The 21222-nt window shown below is 50.8% G+C and overlaps 10 protein-coding genes across 10 annotated transcripts; 6 read left to right on the top strand and 4 right to left on the bottom strand.

The window, feature by feature from the left end:
• Window positions 1-195: 195 nt before the first annotated feature.
• BDW74DRAFT_167585 (nucleoporin Nup84/Nup107 family protein) lies at window positions 196-3574 on the bottom strand (the record flags this gene model as incomplete). The annotated part of the gene is made up of 4 exons (XM_073726711.1): window positions 196-545; window positions 609-1061; window positions 1111-3442; window positions 3512-3574. The coding sequence occupies 4 exons, from the start codon at window positions 3572-3574 to the stop codon at window positions 196-198; spliced, it is 3198 nt and encodes a 1065-aa protein (XP_073584679.1).
• Window positions 3575-3772: 198 nt separating this feature from the next.
• Window positions 3773-4619, bottom strand: BDW74DRAFT_152331 (uncharacterized protein). The gene is made up of 4 exons (XM_073724354.1): window positions 4486-4619; window positions 4381-4431; window positions 4318-4330; window positions 3773-4264 (listed from the first exon to the last, which is right to left on the bottom strand). The coding sequence occupies exons 1-4, from the start codon at window positions 4486-4488 to the stop codon at window positions 4089-4091; spliced, it is 243 nt and encodes an 80-aa protein (XP_073584678.1). The 5' UTR covers window positions 4489-4619; the 3' UTR covers window positions 3773-4088.
• Window position 4620: 1 nt separating this feature from the next.
• BDW74DRAFT_152327 (SUMO family protein SMT3) lies at window positions 4621-5683 on the top strand. The gene is made up of 3 exons (XM_073724353.1): window positions 4621-4854; window positions 4956-5236; window positions 5323-5683. Exons 2-3 carry the CDS (start codon window positions 5015-5017, stop codon window positions 5377-5379), a joined length of 279 nt encoding a protein of 92 aa, XP_073584677.1. The 5' UTR covers window positions 4621-4854; window positions 4956-5014; the 3' UTR covers window positions 5380-5683.
• Window positions 5684-5909: 226 nt separating this feature from the next.
• BDW74DRAFT_177644 (uncharacterized protein) lies at window positions 5910-6536 on the bottom strand (the record flags this gene model as incomplete). The annotated part of the gene is made up of 1 exon (XM_073728948.1): window positions 5910-6536. The coding sequence occupies one exon, from the start codon at window positions 6534-6536 to the stop codon at window positions 5910-5912; it is 627 nt and encodes a 208-aa protein (XP_073584676.1).
• Window positions 6537-7558: 1022 nt separating this feature from the next.
• On the top strand, window positions 7559-10382 carry BDW74DRAFT_152323 (putative succinyl-CoA synthetase subunit alpha). The gene is made up of 10 exons (XM_073724352.1): window positions 7559-7818; window positions 7869-7876; window positions 7924-8037; window positions 8088-8231; window positions 8284-8666; window positions 8712-8922; window positions 8975-9591; window positions 9651-9682; window positions 9754-10046; window positions 10143-10382. Exons 1-10 carry the CDS (start codon window positions 7647-7649, stop codon window positions 10227-10229), a joined length of 2061 nt encoding a protein of 686 aa, XP_073584675.1. The 5' UTR covers window positions 7559-7646; the 3' UTR covers window positions 10230-10382.
• A 235-nt stretch (window positions 10383-10617) lies between these two features.
• Window positions 10618-11944, top strand: BDW74DRAFT_152322 (PaaI family thioesterase). The gene is made up of 3 exons (XM_073724351.1): window positions 10618-10925; window positions 10982-11697; window positions 11748-11944. Exons 1-3 carry the CDS (start codon window positions 10781-10783, stop codon window positions 11775-11777), a joined length of 891 nt encoding a protein of 296 aa, XP_073584674.1. The 5' UTR covers window positions 10618-10780; the 3' UTR covers window positions 11778-11944.
• Window positions 11945-12098: 154 nt separating this feature from the next.
• Window positions 12099-13686, top strand: BDW74DRAFT_152320 (H(+)-transporting V1 sector ATPase subunit C). The gene is made up of 5 exons (XM_073724350.1): window positions 12099-12497; window positions 12558-12652; window positions 12698-12789; window positions 12837-13329; window positions 13377-13686. Exons 1-5 carry the CDS (start codon window positions 12197-12199, stop codon window positions 13566-13568), a joined length of 1173 nt encoding a protein of 390 aa, XP_073584673.1. The 5' UTR covers window positions 12099-12196; the 3' UTR covers window positions 13569-13686.
• A 174-nt stretch (window positions 13687-13860) lies between these two features.
• On the top strand, window positions 13861-14831 carry BDW74DRAFT_152318 (adenylyl-sulfate kinase). Its single transcript, XM_073724349.1, has 2 exons — window positions 13861-13941; window positions 14017-14831. Exons 1-2 carry the CDS (start codon window positions 13934-13936, stop codon window positions 14630-14632), a joined length of 624 nt encoding a protein of 207 aa, XP_073584672.1. The 5' UTR covers window positions 13861-13933; the 3' UTR covers window positions 14633-14831.
• A 563-nt stretch (window positions 14832-15394) lies between these two features.
• BDW74DRAFT_167579 (glycoside hydrolase family 92 protein) lies at window positions 15395-18075 on the top strand (the record flags this gene model as incomplete). Its single annotated transcript, XM_073726710.1, has 7 exons — window positions 15395-15521; window positions 15574-16217; window positions 16262-16584; window positions 16635-16774; window positions 16828-17276; window positions 17327-17427; window positions 17472-18075. 7 exons carry the CDS (start codon window positions 15395-15397, stop codon window positions 18073-18075), a joined length of 2388 nt encoding a protein of 795 aa, XP_073584671.1.
• Window positions 18076-18341: 266 nt separating this feature from the next.
• BDW74DRAFT_152315 (ankyrin repeat domain-containing protein) lies at window positions 18342-19791 on the bottom strand. The gene has a single exon (XM_073724348.1). It carries the CDS (start codon window positions 19737-19739, stop codon window positions 18405-18407), a length of 1335 nt encoding a protein of 444 aa, XP_073584670.1. The 5' UTR covers window positions 19740-19791; the 3' UTR covers window positions 18342-18404.
• Between the last annotated feature and the right edge of the window lie 1431 nt (window positions 19792-21222).

Here is a 21222-nt window from a genome sequence, read left to right as displayed (position 1 = left end):
ATTGATCTGGCTGTTCCAAATCTTCATACGAGACAACTATCGGGCGAGGAATACACAGGTTGAAGTACAAAAGAGCTTCTCCATTCCCTAGAAAGAGAATATGTTAGGGACATAAACTACTGTTTCCCTTGATAATGTACATCCATTCCCAAATATCTATTCAACCACATTCCTCTCATCATCTCAGCTCTCAACTCAGCTCTCAGCTCCCAAAATCTGACGGTCGATATCCTCCTCCGAGACGTTGACGGCCCAGAGCCCCAGCGACTCGCCACCAGCAGATCGGGCATCAGGCTTAGCGCGCGTATTGACCATGGCTTTACTGGATAGAGCCAAGGCGTCCATCAGTTCGGCCATGCGCTTCCCAGCCGTGAAGCTGCGAGTTAGGAGCGGGTTCTCTGCGACCTGCATGGCGAGGTTCATGCATTGGACTAGGAGCTCGGAACTGACGATGTGCGCGCAGTAGTAGAGGGCGCTATGATATTCGAGGAAGAGTTCGGGGATGTAGGTGGTTCGGATTTGTTCAAGCTCGGCGGCTTCGGCTTCTGAAGAGATAGAATTAGCGGATGATGATTTGGGGAGTTTTCGATGGGAGAAGTAGGTCATACCGTCGTCAGGGTTGACTAGCCAGTCATAGAGGATTTCATCGACATGGACGCTTATTGCGTCCAGGGCGTCATTAACTTCCTCCTTGATGCCCTTGAATGTTGCCGAGTCGCGTCGACGTCGGAGCTCGTCGCACTTTTCGTAGGTAAGAGCGAAGTTCTCCAGAGCGTCAAAGGCGAGAGTCAGTTCTTCTAGATCGCGCATAGTTTTCGATTGATCGTAAAGAAGCTGGTGTTGGCTTGTGGAGTGTACACTGTTGCTAGACGACTTGTTCCGCTTATGTCCAAATGTCTTCAACTTTGACGGACTCGAAGGCTCTGGTGTGCCGCGGTCGGTTCCATTCTCATAGTCCGCTGGGTAGAATTCGGCGATATCAAATCCGAAGGACTCCAGGGAAATCTCCGACAGCCGCATTCGCCGGCACAGCTCTCGAGCGGCAGGAAGTTTGCCGGAAACTGTTGAGGGCATTAGATATTATTCGACACCGGAAACAATGCAACTTACGGAAGAACTTCTTGTAAAGCCCTGTCCCAAGACGACAAATCCGGCCCCATTGCCCGTCAATAAAGCGAAGCCATTCAAGACTACGTATCAGTCGCTCGTCTTGTTGCGAAACTTCTGTTCCAATGAAATCTTTCTTGACAGGTGCCAATTCACGGTTGCCATCTCTGCGCTTGATGATCTTTGACACATGCTTGAATGTTCTTGTATGCTCGACAGCCGACTTCCCAGAAGTTATCGATTTCCACTGCTGCGAGATAACTTCTTCAATGTCGATTCCGTATTTGCTTATCAAGTAAACTAGCATCCGTCTCTCCTTCGGATCAGTGATCTCAATCAGTACGTCACCAAGCACAAAGCAAGCGCCATGGTCGGTCAGAAGAGACGCATAGAGGGGAATAATATCAATAAGACCCGCTTCTTCCAGGTCAAAAATGTAGCCAATCACATTCACGGATGCGATTTCCTGGAATTTATGATCGTTGCGCACGCAACCGGTGTGGTCCGCGACGACATAGAGATGGGCAGCAATCCGCATCGCATCGCGATCTTCGGCCGCAATTAACAGAGAGTCGTCCACGTATGTGGGTGAGAGGTTGGGCACATATGTTGGTCCATCCCTGTTCATAGCCGCCTGCGAAACTGCTTTGGCCAAGGATGAGAAGAAAGAGTCGTATCCTTTACCCAGAATTGCGGCTTGGATGGTGCGGTAGGGGTTTCGAGCCTCTCCTCCGACTCGATCGTTACCCTTGGTAGACTGCACAAATGAGTTGAACTCGGCATGAGCCGCAGGTTCGGGCCTGAAGACCACGGGGTTTGTGGGCGAATGATTTATCTTTCGGGAGAGCTGTTTACAAAATCCCTTGTAGCGGGATAATACCTGGTGGTTGAACCAGACGTAGAGGTAGTCGTCCCAGCTCGTGCACACCTTGTAGGCCGCTTCTGACTCCCCGCACAACAGGCCGTAAACAGCCCGCTCAAAGTCTTCAGTCTTCGAATCCCGCGACAGGCTAGAGCAAGCGGCCCTCCAGCTATCTTGGGACCGGCAATTCATCATACGTGTAATCCCATCATCAAGAGGTGTTAATTCCCCATCCGAGTTCGCATCAACACTGGAACCGCAAAGACTGACTGCGCGCCAGTTCTCCAGGCGGTCTGACGCCCATTCCCTGATCTTAGTCCAATTTTCGCCCTGTCGAAGCATCTTCCAGCACGTCATCCATGTGGCACGTTCGTGGAACTGGTCCTTCCTTTGGAGGTTTAGTTTCTGGCGTGTGACTGCATCAGGGTCTAACTGCGTAACCAGCGGTTCGGAATGTTCAGAGGTCAGTAAGAAAGCCGTGATACCTGGATCGTTCGGTTCGAGGGGTTGAGGCCAGGCGCGCAGCCGCTTCTGTCCCTTGATGGTCTCCTTGGTGTAGAGCCATCCGTGAGTCCAGGCCCCTTGCCCTCTTTCGGCCTGTTTCTCCAACTCCGAGATTAGAGAATCAATATCCTGGGTAGAGGAGCGCGCAGTTTGTTCCAGCCACTTCATGATAACCACACATTCCACCGCGTACTGGTCTGCCTTTATGAACTGTTCCCAAATCTCGCGATCCGACGAATACCGATGAAGCTTTTGGAAAACGGTCTCTTGCGCTTGTCGGTAGCTAGCTTTGCTAGCGGGGTCGTCGACACTGACGAGGTTCAGCAAAAGCTGCCAAGTGTTCGCTTCCAGCTGTAACCGTTGCAGCTCCTCTTCAGTCTTGGGATCGCTCGTGCTGTTGCCGTTGTTCAATCCCCATCCTGACTTTGCTTTCTTTAGTGTGTTCTGTTTAGAAAGGTCTTGAATGGCGTCCTGCGCAATAGTCTGGTATCCCTTTACCAACTGATAGACGGCCTGGTAGTTCTGGAATTCGTCGTCGCGGTTGGCCTTTTGTTTAAACCGGTCTAGCCTCTCCGCGAATGCTTCAATCTGGCGCGTAACGCGGTCGGCAGTCCGGCGAAGGGGATGCAATGCCTGCTGTGCGCCCGCTGATGTAAAGAACTCGGACGTGGCGTTGAAGTTGAAACCATCTGTAACGCGGTCAGAATTGTGTCGAGTCTCAGGTCGAAACGTCCTACTCTGGCCATTTGGCGCATCGACGAGGTTCAGAGGCGATTCGCTGCGGTCCCGATCATCTGCTGAAGCATCTTCTTCGAGCTCTTCCTCCTCTTCCTCATCTTCATCCATCTCCTCGTCGTCCTCGATCTCTAACACGTCGTCGTCGTCGCCTTGCTCTTCGTCATCGTCCATAGGCTCATCGTCGTCGTCGTCAATCTCGATAACTTCGGTATTGTTTGGTTGCCGTTGGTTCTGCTGTAAGACGAAGCGATGGGTTAGAGTGTCTCTCGGCGAAGAATCAAGCTCGAAAACGGTACTTACATTCAACGACGTGAAGCCGGAAACTTGACCGGCGGACCCGGCGGCTCTACTTAGCGGAGCCATAAACTAGATGATTGCGAACTGAACAGAATCCCAGCAATGAGCTGGACAGAGGCAGAATGAAGCCGCGCGACAATGTGTTTCTGCCTCTTTTGAGTTGTCACCGCATGAATTCTCGTTGGCTCAGCGCGCTGTTTTGGTCGACCGCCGCTAACCTGGAAATGGACTAGCGCCATCTCCTGCACACCATAAAAATCGTCTCGCGGTTTTGCTGGCCCTTTTTCTCTTTTTCTTTTCTTCTCTAATGTCATTTAGGCAATCATTAGAGTCTCGGAACGAGCGCTTCAATCTTCGTTCAGGTCAATCGGCCTCTCGCGTGCTCAAGATTGTCTTAGAACAATCCAGCAGTTCTTACAACTAGTCTAGCTCTTCACTTATATGGGAGCTCAGACTGCAAGGGAATTGTTACAGCACTTCCACCACTTGCCGCTCAGTATCAGTACAGTTCGACTTTACTATATACACGACGGATCTAGTATGTACATTGCGATCACTTGGCAATGGCTGTAGACTTGCGCTATGAAGCCTCCTGCCCGCGCTGCTTCATTCGCAGCTTCAGAAGGTTTGGCTTCGGGCAGCTCGGAGTCTTCGCGTCCTCCCCTTGCTCTTTGTAGAAAAAATTGCAGCATTCATAGAGGGCGTTGATCTGAGTCTGGCACTTTTCCTCTTGGTAGGAGTTCTTGGTCAAGCATGCTGCCGCTGTTAATGCTTGGTTCAGTATGCCCATGGTTCGGGAGTGAGTCTACCTTGTATGGCGCACTATATGTAATCAGCACTGGTTGAAGGGTCAAGGAAAAGTGAGACCTTACTGCCCGTGGATGGCATGGAGGGTCGAACGCTATATCCTCCTTCAATCCGCCCTGGTATATGTTATCTCTAACGAGCCGTACCTAGGTATATATATCACCGCTTACCATTGTAATAGGCACTCTGAACACGGTCAACGGAAATCGATACAACGAGAAAGAAAAACGATACAGACAGGCCTTTTTGAAGCACTTGAGTGAGAAGTAAGCCAATAAAGTAGAAACGATTGGCTAGGAACGTAAATTGAATGACGAACTGATTGAATACCTCACGGTCTTACCTCACTTCCACCGCCTAAACTTGCGCCGCAAAATAGATTCTCCGCTGTTCTTCGCTGGTGGGGGCTTTGATCATCTTCTCGTCGCCTCCTACATCCAACGCAACATCCTCAACTTTCCTCCTCTCTCACCTCACTTCTGAGTTCTGTCAACACAATTTTTGACGTCTACAAACTCTTCCTTCTCACTCAACGCCATGTAAGTTGTCCTTCTGCTCCTCACAGTCGGTTACTTTTACCCCGCATTGTATCGCAAGATCGCAACAAACGAACAACACACTAAGCAAAGCTCGCTCGCAGACTCGCAAGCCTCATAACCCCCTCTCCGACTGCTCGAGACCGTTCAAACTCTTTACAAAATGTCTGATGCCGCTGCTCCCCCCGCAGACGCCCCTGCGCCTGTTGAGCACCTTAACATCAAGGTCACCGACAACAACAACGAAGTCTTCTTCAAGATCAAGCGATCGACTACCCTGAAAAAGCTCATGGATGCATTCTGTGACCGCCAAGGAAAGCAGGCTTCAACAGTTCGTTTTCTCTTTGATGGAACGCGCGTACGCCCGGAAGACACACCGGACACGGTACGTTCCCGGTCCTTCATGGACTGTTTTTCTACTCTCTTCCGCCTCCTGAACTATGTGGCTAACACAATTCTTGGATTTATCAGCTCGACATGGCCGACGGAGACACCCTCGAAGTCCATCAAGAACAGATCGGCGGCTAGACGCTTGTCACGAACCTCAAGAAACAACCTTTGATCCTTCTTCTCCCTCGTTCCTCCGGCGGGTCTCCTCTTTTTACGATTCCATCCACTTTTTTCTGGCGCATAGGTGATTGTGTTAGCATTGGCCGGGCCGGGCGGGCCACTCAAGATGCGGAGAGTTACAGCGCGGGCCAATGGAAATGACTGGTCATTATCTGGGACAGGCTATGTTGTCTGTACCTGGGCATTTTGACGCTACGATTGCCGTCCTTTTTATTTAGAGCCCAGTGGCTTACACCAATTTCAAGTCATACCCGCGTTAATATCATGATCGCAAGATAATCTACCGCCCTGGCTATATCAGTGTACACGAGTGCATGAACTCCCCTTCTGACCCCAAATACTCCATACAGAGACAGGTCAACTCCGCATTAAGCCCACTAGACATTAAAAGAAACGACAATGACGCAAGGAACCATAAGAAGTAAACCGGATAGAAGAAACTGTAATGAGGAAACCCATCAAGCATACAGGTTGATAAAAGAAACAAATCAAGAATCCCAGACGGCAGCCTTGGCCTTTTCTTCCTCCTCCTTAGCCCTCGCCGCTTCTTCCTTCTCCTTATTCTTCCGTCTAATCTCCTGCTCCTTTATAGCCCGGTCATATGCTCTTTGTTCTTCCGTCCTTTTGGGAGCCCGAATCCCCAAGGCTCCAGCAATCAACCTTCCCGCAACAGCAGTCTGCTTCTCGGGCCGCCTGTTGGGGTCCCTTGTAGATGTCGACGTAGGTGTCGGTTGTACATACCCACCTGTTGCGGAAGCCATACTAGCAATCCACGGCTGTGACGTCTGTGGGGAGATCGGCGTAGGTGGGGGGTCAAGAGGACCTTCAGCTATGGCGGGCGATGTAGCGAGGCTTGCAAGAACATTTGGTGATCCTAGCTCGTCACCAGCTCCATCTGCATCTGCGTCTTGGTCGGAGAGGTCATCTTCCCATGAGTCGGCGACAACGGGGATTTTCTTCTTCTTGACTGGGAGGACGGTGCTAGTTGTGAGTTTGGGCCGCGGGATGTCCGTTATCGAGGATGTCTTTTCGCCAATGTGGAGTTCGCGGAGGGAGGATTGGAGCTCGGAGGTTGCTGCTGTCGTGGTTGGGGATGTTGCTGCGACTGCGGACATTGGGGGTGGCGTTAGTTGAGTGGATTTTTGGACAGGTAGTATAGATAGCAGTCCAGATAGGTAGGCAAGAGGAGGTTCTGGATGTCAAGCACAGCAGACAGAGCAGAGCAGAGCAGAGCAGAGCAGTTAAACGAGCAGAACAGCGATCGGAACAAGAACAAAGAAAGAAACAGACGAACCCTTCGTAACAGTCTTAGTCTTTGTAGCCATGCTCCACGCGTGTGAACCTTCTTATATACGGGGGAGCGAGGTTCTAGTCCGTGTCTGGACCGCGTCGAAAAACTGGTTGTAGTTATTAATAGTCGATGTGCGATAATGTATGGCGTCAGTTCTGGAGTTTGCTGCGTTTCAACCCCGACCCCGCCCTTGCGCCGGTGTGTGGTTCAGTCTCGTGATTGGGATGTGGGAGTGAAAACAATGGGGTCAGGAATTCATGATTGGAAGGTCGGAAAGCCCGCTGAGTTGGGAGCTGGGACTGCTGAGCAAGACGATCGACGCTGGCCGGGAAAGATCGACGGGACGGTCGACCTGAGCATGACGGGGAGACCCAGAGGGCTGCATGTTCACACAACACGCATCTTACGCCGGTGTATGTCCAGTCCGATCTGGGATCGATTGCGTACGGCTTGATATCACTCTGAGGTTTACGGCAGAGATTTTAGTCCTGATCATTATCAATTAGACTTTTAACATTGGCATTTTGCAGCCTGCACCGCCTCGAGTACCCCAGGTTCCCCATACTAAAAGGCTATATGGAGGCGGTTATTCGGCTGGAACTTTGGGCGAACTATGTATCGAAGTGTGCGTGCCACTGCAAGGGCATGTGGCAGTAGTCTATAGTTCCGAGAGATAGCCGCCTTTACTAGCTTCCGAGAGAGCGTATCAACACACTACTACACAGTAAGCCATGAGCCTCGGAAATGGTCGGCGAGTAGTCCGAGACCGGCGCGGAGCTCATGCAAGACCCCAGATTTCCCGAGGTTGCTCGCTAAAGCTCCTGAAGATTGTGTTTTCTGGAACTCAATTACTTCATCAGTTGGTGATATAGGAGACTGCTTATGAGGGTATTCTTTTTCTGACTGTTGACGTCTAACGTTGTGTCCCAACGCAATGCCCGGCCTGTGCTCGTTAAGTGTGCGGGCACGTAGAACGCCACGCTTACGTGCATCATTACAGCAGTTCAAACACTTTTCTAGCTCGTCAAGGGCATGCGATTATGCGGATACGCTATCAAATCTCAGAATTGGGGCACACACCAAAGTCCTGTTCCAGGGGTTTACAGGTAGGCCGCCTGTGCGGGATATCGTTTTCTTAACTAACAAACAACTACAGGTCGACAGGTATATCTAGCTCAAATCAGAAACTTAAAGACAGACTGACCTGCTAGGCCACGGCGAATGCAAAAGAATCTCTGGAATGGGGAACAAAGATTGTTGGGGGCGTAAAACCTGGAGTGGAGGGGGAGCACCTTGGGCTGCCCATCTTCCCATCTGTCAAAGCCGTGCGCTTCCAAAGACTTCGACTACTAGGCGAGTTCTGATAGTGAAATAGGCTCAAGAGCAAGCAAAGCCAGATGCCTCGGCAATCTATGTGCCAGGAGATGTGACAGCAAACGCGATTGAGGAAGCTATTGAGGCTGAGATACCCCTTGTCGTTGCGGTGGCGGAGCATGTTCCGCTTCATGACATGCTCAGGGTGCCCTTACCGTTCCTATAACAAATATCGAGCATTTACTGACTAGTGGCAGATTCACTCTATACTCAAGACACAATCCAAAACCAGGCTTGTCGGCGCCAACTGTCCGGGGATAATATCTGCGATTGGAAAATGTCGCATTGGATTCCAGCCATTGCCATGCTTCGCTCCCGGAAAGATAGGAATCGTTGCAAAGTCCGGAACTTTAAGCTATGAGACTGTTGCTTCAATTACACGAGCGGGACTAGGCCAGAGTCTCTGCATCAGTATGGGCGGCGATCCACTCGCGGGAACGAACTTTGTCGACGCGCTGAAGATTTTTGAAAATGATCCGGATACAGAAGGTATTGTCCTGGTTGGCGAAATTGGCGGCACAGCTGAAATGGATGCGGCCGAGTGGATTACGAAGTATCATCGCAGGACTACCAACCCGAAGTATGTACATCATTTTATCTATCCTTCCCGATGCTAATAAGTAAGGCCAATTATGGCTCTAGTCGGTGGTCGACAAGCTCCTCCCGGGCGGATTATGGGCCATGCAGGCGCCTGGACAGCACCCGGTGAGCCAGGACCGGAGGAGAAATATAAAGCTCTTGAGCGCGCGGGCGCGGTCATGGTTAACCACCCAGAGAAGTTTGGTGAGGGAATGAAGACTCTTCTCTCCAACCGGTTCGGCACCACAAATCATGGCGTAAGTATCTTAAGGCTACCTGTTTAGGAGGATAGAAAAGCTTACAATATAGTCTGCGTTCGCGAATCAGAAAAGAGGCATGCACACAATGAGACGAGCCACTCCAGGCCGCCAGGGACATAGCCCAAGAACCCAGTCCCGAACTCTATACATCAAGCAATTCCAAGCCCTCGACATGCTCAAAAAAACTACTATCCCTCTTACTATCAACGAGACCGCGGCATCAGAGTCAGACCTTCATCTCTCCCTTACCCTTGACAGATCTGCACTCTCCCCTGCAGTTGTCGCCTCCACCTCCGCTAGCTTCGACTCTAGTAGTTCAGTCCGCATTCCCTTCGCATATACCAAAAGAGGCTTTAGTGCTTCGGACTCAGACATAATATTAGGGGTTGCGACTCAGCTTGGTCTTCCAGCCTCAGCACATGCGAAACTTGCTAAGATTATCCAGGCGCTGTGGCAGATATTCAAAAAGAAAGAGGCGTTTGTGCTGGAAGTGAGGGTGGGCTATACTGCTGAAGAGGCCCTGGAGGTGCGCGGCGCGAGGTTCGGGTTTGACGATGCTGCCTTCAAGAGCTCAGGAAGGCAAGAGGATGTCCATGCTCTTCGAAATATTAAGGAAGAAGTACCAGAGGAGGTTGAAGCAGAGAGGGGAGGTATCGTCTACGTCAAGTATGCCGCCGCCCCAACCCCACAGTCCTAAATCCCCTCTAACCCGCGCGCGAAAATAGGCTCGACGGCGAAGGCAGCATCGGAACCCTAGGTAAGGCTCAAGCCTCACCCACAGCTCATCTTACCAATCCACCAAGCCAGTTCTAACTTAAATAACGACAGTCAACGGCGCCGGCTTAGCAATGAACACCGTCGACGCCCTGACGCACCACGGCGGCTCATGCGCTAACTTTCTCGATACTGGCGGCAAGGCGACTTCCGACACAGTAAAATCCTCCTTCCGGATAATAACCTCAGACCCGCGTGTGAAGGCCATCTTTGTGAATATCTTCGGCGGCTTGACGAGGTGTGATATGATTGCTAAAGGTATTATAATTGCATTCAGGGATTTGGAGATGAGTGTGCCGGTCGTGGTGAGATTGAGGGGGACAAATGAGGAGCGTGGACAGAAGATGGTGTGTTCACATCGTTCCGTCTTTTCTTCTGCCACTTAGTGTACCTGATTTTGCGTTGACTGAAGTATTACTGGTGCTAACGTTGACGTCGTGCAGATTGCTGAGAGTGGGCTTCCGCTGCATGCCTTTGATAGCTTTGAGGATGCGGCGAAGAAGGTTATTAGCCTTGCAAACGGGCAGTAGATGACAGTAAATTAGAAGTATATACTAAGATAGACCTAGATCTAAAGCTTTGATTTTAGAAGAAAGAGGCACCTTGGTAGATACCGCAGGTGCATGCTTGGTGGTACTGGACGCTCAATGTTGTTGCACAAGGCCCAGCACAAAAGACTCCAGCTTTCGTCATGAATAAACCACATTCTTTCCAGTCTTCCAGGCCAAGCATTAGATATTAATCTCAACATAATGGTTGGAAATGTGAGAATAAAAGAGCCGAGGTTCATTTGCACTCGCCACTCCGCGGCCAATCACAATCAAGCCGGCTCTGAGTCCCTCCGGCTCCGGCCCAGAATGGAAATCCTTGGGAAATTCCGCCGAGGCCGAAAGACCACTGCCACCAAGTGAACCAGGCACTGACTGTCCGCAGTATCTGAAGATCTCATGTCCGAGGCAAGTCTCTAGGGCAAATCATTGTCTGTCTTCCAGATCGTTGACCGATCCATGTCTCACTGTTGACCATCCGCTCCTTATTCCACTCTCGTTAACACCTCCGGGCCCCATATTCCTCCGTTGCCATGCCGTCCTCAACGTTTATTCGGACGGTCTCCACCGCATCCAGGCTCCATGTTTCTTGTCCCTCTACAAAAGCCTTGCGCTTAGCTCGCTTCTCTCGCTTTCCTTTGTCGTCACGCTCTCTTCAACGCTCTTACAACACCCTCGGTAGATTCCGTCTTTTGCTCCGCCGCGGATTCGTGTCGCTGACAGCTAGGCTCTAGAAGGTACACCGTACACAAAACCGCCTTCACGTCTCCGTCGCTTCTTTGGATTCACTACCCTCGCCGTATTTGCCTTTACAGCGGGACTTACCTTCGAAGTTGGAAGATATTGGTTGCCCATCATGCTCGCCCCAGTCCCAACAGATGAGGAAACCCTTACCATGTTCACCCCTTCGGATGAGCTGTCGCAAAAAGTCGAAGAACACATCCAGAACCACCCGCTGTTTGTCTCGCTGCGGGAGGACCCTGGATACGTCCAATCGAGGCCGTACATGAAGATCCCAGAGAAGATCCGTGATCGCAGTCTCACGGCTGGTACCCTATCGAACTCGGGGGGCATCGTTGTTCCCCCAACTGCCTTCTATAACGACGACACAAACACATTGGTTACCTTCTTCTATCTCGGCTCCAAAGTCTCCGGTCATCCTGGTATCGTGCACGGCGGATTTCTGGCCACGCTTCTGGATGAGGGCATGGGGCGCTGCGCCTTCCCCGTCCTACCTAACAAGGTCGGAGTGACCGCGAACCTGAATGTCGACTACCGGCGCCCGGCGATGGCCAACTCCTACTTTGTCATGCGCGCACAGGTCACGAAATCCGAAGGCCGCAAGGCCTGGGTTGAAGCCCGCATTGAGACTCTTCCCGAAGAGGGACAGGAGCCGGATGTGCTAGTTGAAGCCAAATCCTTGTTCATTGAACCCAAAGCAGCGGCCTTGGTATGTTTCCCTCAAGGCGCCTGTAATCAGATAAAACTAATTAGTTCTAGGCGCCGCAATTGCACAAATTTGCCAACTAAGCCAGCGAAGTAATGCCTTGGCAATGAACATAATGGTGGGCACATGATGATTGCGGTATTGGTGTATAGACGGGGGGTACGTTGAATAAATTCTTGTACATAGTTTCACAGATCTTAGATAAGATATATTAGACTTAATATACTTTAGTCTCTACGCTCAAATAAAAAGAGATAGTATCATGCACTATCTGAATAAACAGTTGTACTTGATATGCCTGGGTTGTGACTGGGAGGTATAGTATAGGCTCCGCAGCACCCCGACCGCCTCCGCCAACCGCAGCTTCGGACAATAATCCAACCGGACAGCTACCCACTACATCACTCATCCCCGACCTCCAGCCTCCATCACAAGTATCCCATGCCCTGCCAGGCGCGGCGATAACTTTCTTTCACATTTTGCCTTCTCCACAACCGTCGTCATGTCCAAGTCCACCAAATACCTCCTCGTTTCCCTCCCCTCGTCCATCACTCCCTCGCACCACCGCGATGATGCTCTCGACGCCATCACAGCTACCGTCTCCCCGGATAACGGCACCGTCGCTCCTTTCCCGATTCCAGAGTTTAAGATTGGTACTCTCGATGCTCTTGTGCAACAGGCGGACGAGTTGGCCAAGCTAGAGGCTGCCTGTCAGGGTGTGGTTAGCAAGGTCGGCGATGCGTTGAAGAATATCCTTGAGGGCGATGAGGCGCAGATCGAGAAGATGAAGACGGTGAACGATAGTACGTCAGGCTCTTAGTTCTTCATTTGCTGTATCGCGGGGTGGATCTGACATAGGATAGAGCCTGTGGATCAGTACCTCCGGACGTTCTCGTGGAATAAAGTCAAATACCGCGCCGACAGGTCGCTATCTGAATTGATTGATCTCCTACAAAAGGTAGGTTCCGTCGGAATGATATTGGTCCGGGCTAACTCGTCATAGGAAGCCGTCAGCATCGACAGCGACCTCCGATCGAAATACTCGCAATACAACCAGATCAAGAATACACTAGCTACTCTTCAACGGAAACAAACGTGATTTACTCAGCTTCAACTTTCGGTGCATCAGCTAACGTAGCCAGCGGAAATCTATCCACCAAGTCTCTTGCTTCCGTTGTTGACCCCCGTACACTCGTCCAGCACTCCGAATATATCGAGACACACCTTGTCGCCGTCCCAGCGCAACAAGTGAAAGACTTCCTCAAGACCTACGAGACGGTATCGCCCATGGTTGTTCCCCGCTCCGCGAACTTGGTCGCCTCCGATGATGAGTTCACTCTGTACGCTGTTACGACATTCCGCAAGCACAGCACAGAGTTCGTCCACAAGTGTCGCGAGCAGAAATGGATTCCCCGAGACTTCAAGTACGTGGAAGGTGGAAAGGAAGAGGAGCGCCGGGAGGTTGAGCGGGTAGGCGGGGATGAGCGCAAGCTCTGGGGCGAGACATTGCGGCTGGGCCGGACGTCATGGAGCGAGGCTGTCATGGTATGGGTACATGTGCTCGTCCTCCGGGTATTTGTGGAGACGGTACTCCGCTACGGTCTTCCGTTGGACTTTGTCTGCACGCTTGTCAAGGTATGTACTACACATATATCCGAGAAGCTAAGACTAATAGCTAGCAGACACCGAGCTCGAAGCACGCCGATAAAGCCAAGAAGAACCTCGACGATAAGTACTCGTACCTGGCCGGGAACGCATTCGGACGAGACAAGAAGGGCCGGGTCAAGAAGGAGGATCCGAACGAGATGCATGGCGTTGAGGGCGGCGGTGCAGACTACACGGCCTATGTGTATTACGATTTCGAATTCAATTGATCCGGCCGGGTTATTTCTGTCTATATTCTACCTGGTTGGTTATTGAACTGCATGTTGGTAGCGTACATATACCGTATCTGAGCCTGAATTGAGCAATTATATCCAGCAATACAAGTAATGTGCTAATCCTTGGCCACGTACCTGAAATTATAGCATATAATCAGCAATCGCCATCCGCGCGTGGGATGAGGACAAGCCTTGGATTCCGTCCCGAAGTCGGTGTCCCCCCGCGGTTTCAAAAGCCCCGCCAACCCATTTTTATTACGCGGCAATCTGTCGCCTCTTCTTATTCCTCTTCCTCCCTCCAACTTCCTTAAACACTCATTTTCTTATAGACTTCAGGTGAACTTGCTCAATCGTTCAAAATGGCCACGTACGGATCTCCGTCTACCATCCCAAACCCCTGCATTCCATCATTATCAACACCGGACTAACCCCCACCATCTAGAAACATCACCCACCACGCCGGCATCACGCGCAAGGAGCGCAATGACCTCCGCAAGCAACAAGGTTTCACAATCTGGCTGACCGGTCTCTCCGCTTCCGGAAAGTCCACCATCGCCGTCGAGCTTGAGAGGCAACTGCTGGCGCGCGGCCTGCACGCCTACCGTCTGGACGGCGACAACGTCCGCTTCGGCTTGAACAAGGATCTCGGTTTCTCTGACGCCGACCGTACCGAGAACATCCGCCGTATCGCTGAGGTCGCTAAGCTCTTCGCCGACAGCTCTGCCATCGCCATCACATCTTTTATCTCGCCGTTCCTCGCGGATCGTGCCACAGCGCGCCAGCTGCACGAGGTTCCTACACCTAACGACGAGACTGGTCTGCCTTTCATCGAAGTCTATGTCGATGTTGACATTAAGGTTGCGGAAGAGCGTGACCCCAAGGGATTGTACAAGAAGGCCCGCGCGGGCATCATTAAGGAGTTCACCGGAATTAATTCTCCGTATGAAGCTCCTGAGAATCCCGAGATCCGCATCAAGAACGACAACAACCTGAAGATTGAGGATGCTGCGAAGCAGATCATTGACTACTTGGAGAGCAAGCAGCTGCTCAAGGCTTAGACGAATAAATACATGATGGGGAGATTGGATGGAGCCGCTGGGTCGAAGGCTATGTATCTTCCATTGCAGGTATTATGGATGATGGTATGGTATGTCGCTGGATAGACATGCGTGCATATAGACGTTCTTGCATCTTTTATATACCAATATCTGTATATAGACTCAGTTATACGACTGATACGAACAGGTTCTGCCTTCGGGGCTTAATCGGTCTCAAATTCATTTCAGAATTCTGGTGTCGGAGTTACTACACAGTCCGGATCAAAACATGTTGTCCCCAGTATTTGCGCGTCGGTGTGCTCAGGTGGTCACGCGTCGGTTCCCGACCTAGCAAATGACTTCTAACATTCATCTCCCCTGCAACTCTGTGACCTTTCGTGGTCCAGACCTCTATGGACTACCCCTGTCTGAATATGCTGACATCTGCAATGTTTTATTGCCTCTCATGGCCATGAGACTCATGGGACCCCGATCAACTGATCCCGACTCTCCCCTGCATCATGCAGGGAGGCGCGTCAGGTCGACGCCGGTGAGGATCCCGGCCATAGATCATCAGGGGCATTTGCTTAATTGATAATGGCTTCTAATAGCGCTGAAATGATTCCCTCGCGCGAATCGGGGAAGTGGCTACCCCGTCCTCCCCTCCGTGGTCGTGCCGACATACCTGGCCGCATTCCAAACAGCGATTCTCAAACTCCAGAACCGATAATCCATTGACTTTCGAGGCACTCGGTCTTTTGCTACGCAAGATCTCATTTCCCAATGATTCATGCGTTGTTTCTCGCGCTGCTTCGGGCCGTTCTGGTCCATGGGCTCGACGCTCGTCCTCTTGTTGATGATTACGACGTGTTGCAGTACGTCAATCCACTTATAGGAAGCACAGATGGAGGTAATATCACGGAAAGCTTTAGCTTATGAAATCTCTCTCTAACATGTTATAGGGAACGTGTTTGCCGGAGCGACAATCCCTTATGGCATGGCCAAAGCCGTAGCGGATACCGACTCCCCAAGCAGACAAGGAGGCTTTACCTTTGACGACAGTAACATAACCGGTTTCTCTAGTCTGCATGACTCTGGCACAGGTGGTCAACCTTCCCTTGGGAACTTCCCATTGTTTCCCTATGTATCATGCATAGGAGACGACGTCAATGGCTGCACGTATTCGAAAAGAACGCGGAAGACAACGTATGACCGCAATTCCGTTGTCGCTAGCCCAGGGTATTTTGGCTTGACTTTGAGTTCTGGTATCCAGGTGGACATGACTGCCGCCCATCACACCTCCCTTTTCCGCTTCCGGATTGCGTCTAGCCAGGATACCAGTCCCCTTATCCTGCTGGATCTCAGTGACTTGTCTGACTCGCGGCAAGACAACGGTACGATCGCTGTCGACGAGACTACAGGTCGACTGACAGGCTCTGCACGCTTCTTACCTAGCTTCGGCAGTGGCTCTTATGTGCCTTATTTCTGTGCGGACTTTGACGGTGACGCAGGAATTCGGGATAATGGGATTTTTGTCAACTCTCGAGCAAGTACCGGTGTGAAGAACCTTACGGTATCCAGGAGCATAAATGGTTATCCTCTTCCGGTAGGTGATCTTGAATGACATCAGAGTATAACTGATAAGGATAGGCCGGAGGCTTTGTTCGGTTCAATCCACGCCTTAATCACACGATACAAGCCCGCGTCGGACTGAGCTTTATTAGTGCTACTCATGCGTGCCGCAATGCTGAAGATGAAATACCTGACTTTGACTTCGATGCTACGAGGTCTGCTGCAGTCAATCTATGGACAGAGAAGCTGTCGCCTATCCGCGTCTCTAGAACAGGAATCAACTCTTCGGTCCTTACCAACTTCTATAGTGGAATTTACAGGACTATGGTAAACCCTCAGGATTACACAGGGGAGAATCCCCTCTGGAGGAGTGCTGAGCCCTACTTTGACTCTTTCTATTGGTAAGGGAGACCTGTCTGGAAATAATATTTACATCTCTGACTGTTGATAGTCTTTGGGACTCTTTTCGGTCACAGATCCCTTTCCTGACAATTGTTGATCCTCCAGCAGTGACAAGAATGATACGCTCGTTGATCGACACACAGCGGCATCTTGGCTGGCTCCCTGATTGCCGCATGTCTTTATGCAAAGGTATACATCGCATTCCTCGAACTTCGAGATGCTGCTAACAATATTACTGCTAGGCTATACGCAGGGTGGTTCCAATGCGGACGTGGTACTAGCTGATGCATATGTCAAGGGTTTGTCCGAGGGGATTAACTGGGAGGATGGATATGCAGCTGTGCAAAAGGATGCCGAAGTGGAACCATATGATTGGAGCAACGAAGGGCGCGGAGGTCTAGCAAGCTGGAAAACGCTCAACTATATCCCTGTCGAAGACTTCGACTATATGGGTTTTGGGACAATGACACGCAGTGTTTCTCGTACCTTGGAGTACTCATATAACGACTTTACCATTGCACAGATGGCTCGAGGTCTCAACAGAACTGGCGATGCTGAGAAGTATGAATCAACGAGCAGATACTGGCAGAATCTATTCAGGGCCGATCAGAATTCTCTCCTCTCCGGTGCAGATACCGGCTTCAGAGGCTTCTTTCAACCAAAGCATCTGAACGGCACCTGGGATTACCAAGTTAGTGACATCTTTTTCCTTGGGTTTGACTCGATCCTAACGCTTCATAGAACCCCATTACATGTTCCAATATTGATAGAAGTGGTCGAGCCTGTTCCTTACAAAACACTGGGGCAGAAACATTTGAGTCTAGTTTGTGGGAGTACCAATTGTGAGCCTTCTGCCATGCTTCAAGTTCAAGTATTGATTCTTTAGCTTCACCCCTCATGATATGTCGACGCTGGTCACCCTCCTCGGCGGTCCTGCAGAGTTCACCCGTCGGCTCGATTATCTCCATGACCAGAATATAACCTACATCGGCAATGAACCTTCCTTCCTGACCGTTTTTCAATACCATTACGCCGGCCGACCAGGGAAGTCTACTGCTCGCGCACACTTTTACATTCCGCGCTTCTTTAGCCCTACGCCGGCAGGCCTCCCCGGTAATGATGATTCAGGAGCCATGGGCTCCTTTGTCGCGATGACAATGATGGGGCTTTTCCCAAATCCTGGTCAGAACGTGTATTTGATAACTGCTCCATTCTTTGAAGCAGTGGATATCACAAGCCCCCACACGAATCTAACGGCAAAGGTGAGGACAGTCAACTTCGATGCTACGTACCAGAATATATACATTCAGTCTGCGACGTTGAATGGAGAGCCTTATTCGCGAAACTGGATCGGCCATGAATTTTTTACGGAAGGGGGTGAGCTCATTCTCACCCTAGGGAGGAATGAGAGTACATGGGGTACGGCGGCTGATGATCTTCCGCCTTCTTTGCCGGTGGTCATTCTTGAGTCTTCAGTTGATAGGCTCTAGGTTCTCAACGTAGTTTATCCTTGCGGTCGGCATAAAACCATACCAATGCTGAGAACTATATGGTGCATGCTTAGGGTATTGTTGTGCACGTGACAGGATTGCATATTACAGTTCCATCAATGATTTCCAATGAGGATATTCGTGTCCTGATCCTTACTAGTATGGCCAGAATAATCGCTGCCGACTCCAACTAGCGGTGCTGCTAGTTTGGTCAGACGTCTATATCGATACTCCCTTCTAAGTCATTCAAGTGGTGTTCAAAGTAAGGAATGCCTACATAGTCTCCCAAATTTCTGTCTGATATAGTTGTTTGAATGCCTCTTCATGAATTATACACTCAACGCAATTACCGTGCTCCTGACCCGTTCTTCTATTTTCTTCATTTCCTGTGGATCATCCAGTAAAGCCGAGACGTACTGTCTCAGCATCTCATCCCTCGCTGTGACCTTGTTCACCACATCGGAACAAAATATAATCAACAATTTCAGAATGCCATGGGAATAGCCCCCTTTCGCTGCAGCTACCGTGACCACATCTTCTGTGACCGGAAGCTCATCCAATCGGCAGCTCATGAGCATCGACAGGACCAGATAGCCCTGGCTCTCATTCGCTGCTACTGCCTTGAGTACTTCTTCCGTGATGGTTATTTTCTCAAGATAAGAGGCTAGCAATGGCTGCATGAACATCCCGGCAAACCGGCGATGCGCCGCCATCGCTATGACGGTTTCTTCTGCGATTTCCTTTGTTTTGCGTTGGCTGTCCAGCAGCAGGTTTATGATCTTCTGGGTCTTGTAGCCAGATGCTACGGCCTTTACCATGGCTGGTGTGAGCTTTACTTCCTCGCGCCGGTGAGCTAGCAGTAGGGCGAGAATGTCGGGGGCCGCGAAGGAAGTGCTTGCTGCTGCCGTGATGATCACATCGTCTGTAACCTTCAGTTCTTCGGGCCGATGATTTAGTAGCGAGGTTAAGATAGTCTGGCCATGTTTCCCGTTTCCTGCCGCTGCCTTGATGACTTCTTCTGTTACTTTTGTGTCCTCTGATTGGCAGGCCAGTACGAGACCCATCATTCCATACTCAGAGACGGGCGTCTGTGACACTTCATTTTGCTGGCTTTCGACCGTAGAGTAGACTACCAATGCTCGGTACATGTTCTGTGCAGCACCCATCATCGAGTCTATTGTGGCTGTCACAGGTTCCAACTTCTCATCCAGAATTGTGATTGCCACTTCGTCCGTCGACGGGAATTTGTCCGGTCCAAAGGTTGCGACTATGCTTTCGTCTGCTGACTCTGGATATATGTAAATGTCCGCCTTATTCCGCAAAGGACGGGTTTCCGCAGTCAAAGCATCATTTAAATGTGTCAGAAGGAACTTGGCGGACTTTGGGAGACCTCGTTCGATGAGCCATTGCCATGCCGGTTTTCCCCCAATTCGGACTGCGCAGCTGGCTCCTTTGTCCACCAATTCGACGGCAATTTCAGTTCCTTTGCCCATCAGCGCCAATATGAGCGCTGTGAGTCCGTCGTTACTTGGTGCGTCTATCAATTGCTGCTTGGCTTTGCTTGCGGATAGCAATATATTCACCGCGCGCAAGCGGTTATTCCTTGCAGCCCAATGGAGAGGCGTGTGACCCTCAATGTCCGTGGTATTGCAAGCTACTCTCATGTCCTTCGCAAGCAACTCAACGACTGAGTCGTGTCCCCCTGCAGCAGCGTACGAAATCGGAGTACGACGATCCTTATCGTCTTTGTTCGGGAAAGCGCCTGACTTGATGAGCATTTGAACCACGGTCAGATCTCCGCTCTCAGCAGCATATGACAGTGCTGTCCGTTGAAATTTATCTTCCAAATCTGGTGCTCCTCCAATCTCTAATAACCCGACAAGTACCTCGATCCAGCCTCTAATAGCGGCCCAATGGAGCGGCGTGCGTCCTTCTTCGTCCACCTGGTTTGAGTTGATTCCTCGCCCTAACATCACCAGCGTTTCTACGTGCTGGTTCTGTCTCATCGCATCCAAAATTCTGGAGCTTTCTGGCTGATTCTGGATTTGAATAGCATAGAAGACCGCTTCGTAGCGCGTCAAGATTTCTTCCACTGCCGGCGGGTGGTTGCCCTTTTCTCTGTTTATCCACCGCAGCGCCAAAGAGGGATCAAGTTGGCTCCGATTCTCGTCGCTTTTGTCGAGTATCGCCCAGCGATAAAACTCCCCAAGCGCAATCGTTGATTTCTGCTTTTCGTCCACAGTCTTGGACCTCCGCCAGGTCCAGTGCAGCAGGGCGTGAGCATGTCTCCAATCTCCGCGTTTCCTTGCATCAGAGGCCGCTAGCCTGGCGGTATCCAAGCACTGACTTGCTGATGGAAGTCGCGCTCTTGCTTGCAGCACAGGAACTGTGCATAAATATGCATCTTCTCTTGACCCAATGCCAGTGTCCTCAAAAAGCTGAATAAGTTTTGACAGCTTATCATTGACCAGAATGAAATTCTGAGATCCCATGTCTGGTTTGGTCGTGCCCCCGAAACTGTCGGTGATGCTGGCAGCGGCGCTGAGAAAAGACATGAAGATATCTTGAGTGCAGGCATCCACGAGACAACAGTTGACGGGTATGGTAAGAACGTCCTGCGTACCTGCCTTGACTGAACACAGACCAAACAATGGGGGAGCAGCTTTCCCCCCGACCATATTCTCCCTTTGCGGCTTCCGTTTCATACCGTCCATCCATAAAACGAGGTCAGCCTCGTCACTTCCCGGGGCTTCACAAACAGCCCTCCTGAGATTGGGCCCACTTGGGCCTCCTGAATAACTTCCCTTCCAATGGCCTCTCCAAGGCCCAGTCTTCCAGGACCATGTCCACAGACCCAGCACAGCTTCCACTTCTGGCAGCTCGATTTTCCAGGCATTTGACTCGGATTCTCTCCGGATTGCGACAAACACTGGTTCCCTTTTCAATTGTTGCGTGTTACCAGACCCGGCGGCAGCACTCAATGCCCAGTTGAAAGAAGATATACCTCTCCAATCTCTATTTAGGTTTCTGGTGTCGGAAAACATGATCTCGGCAGTTCCTTCAATGGCAGCCTGAAGTTTCCTAGCACAGTTCCGAACTTCCACATGTTGATCGTCCCATATCGACAGGGTACTTATTTCGGTTCCA

The sequence above is a fragment of the Aspergillus multicolor genome, assembly GCF_047715735.1.
Source record: "Aspergillus multicolor strain CBS 133.54 unplaced genomic scaffold BDW74scaffold_10, whole genome shotgun sequence".
In the NCBI taxonomy this organism is placed as follows: Eukaryota; Fungi; Ascomycota; class Eurotiomycetes; order Eurotiales; family Aspergillaceae; genus Aspergillus; species Aspergillus multicolor.
This window is presented reverse-complemented; position numbering and strand designations above follow the sequence as displayed.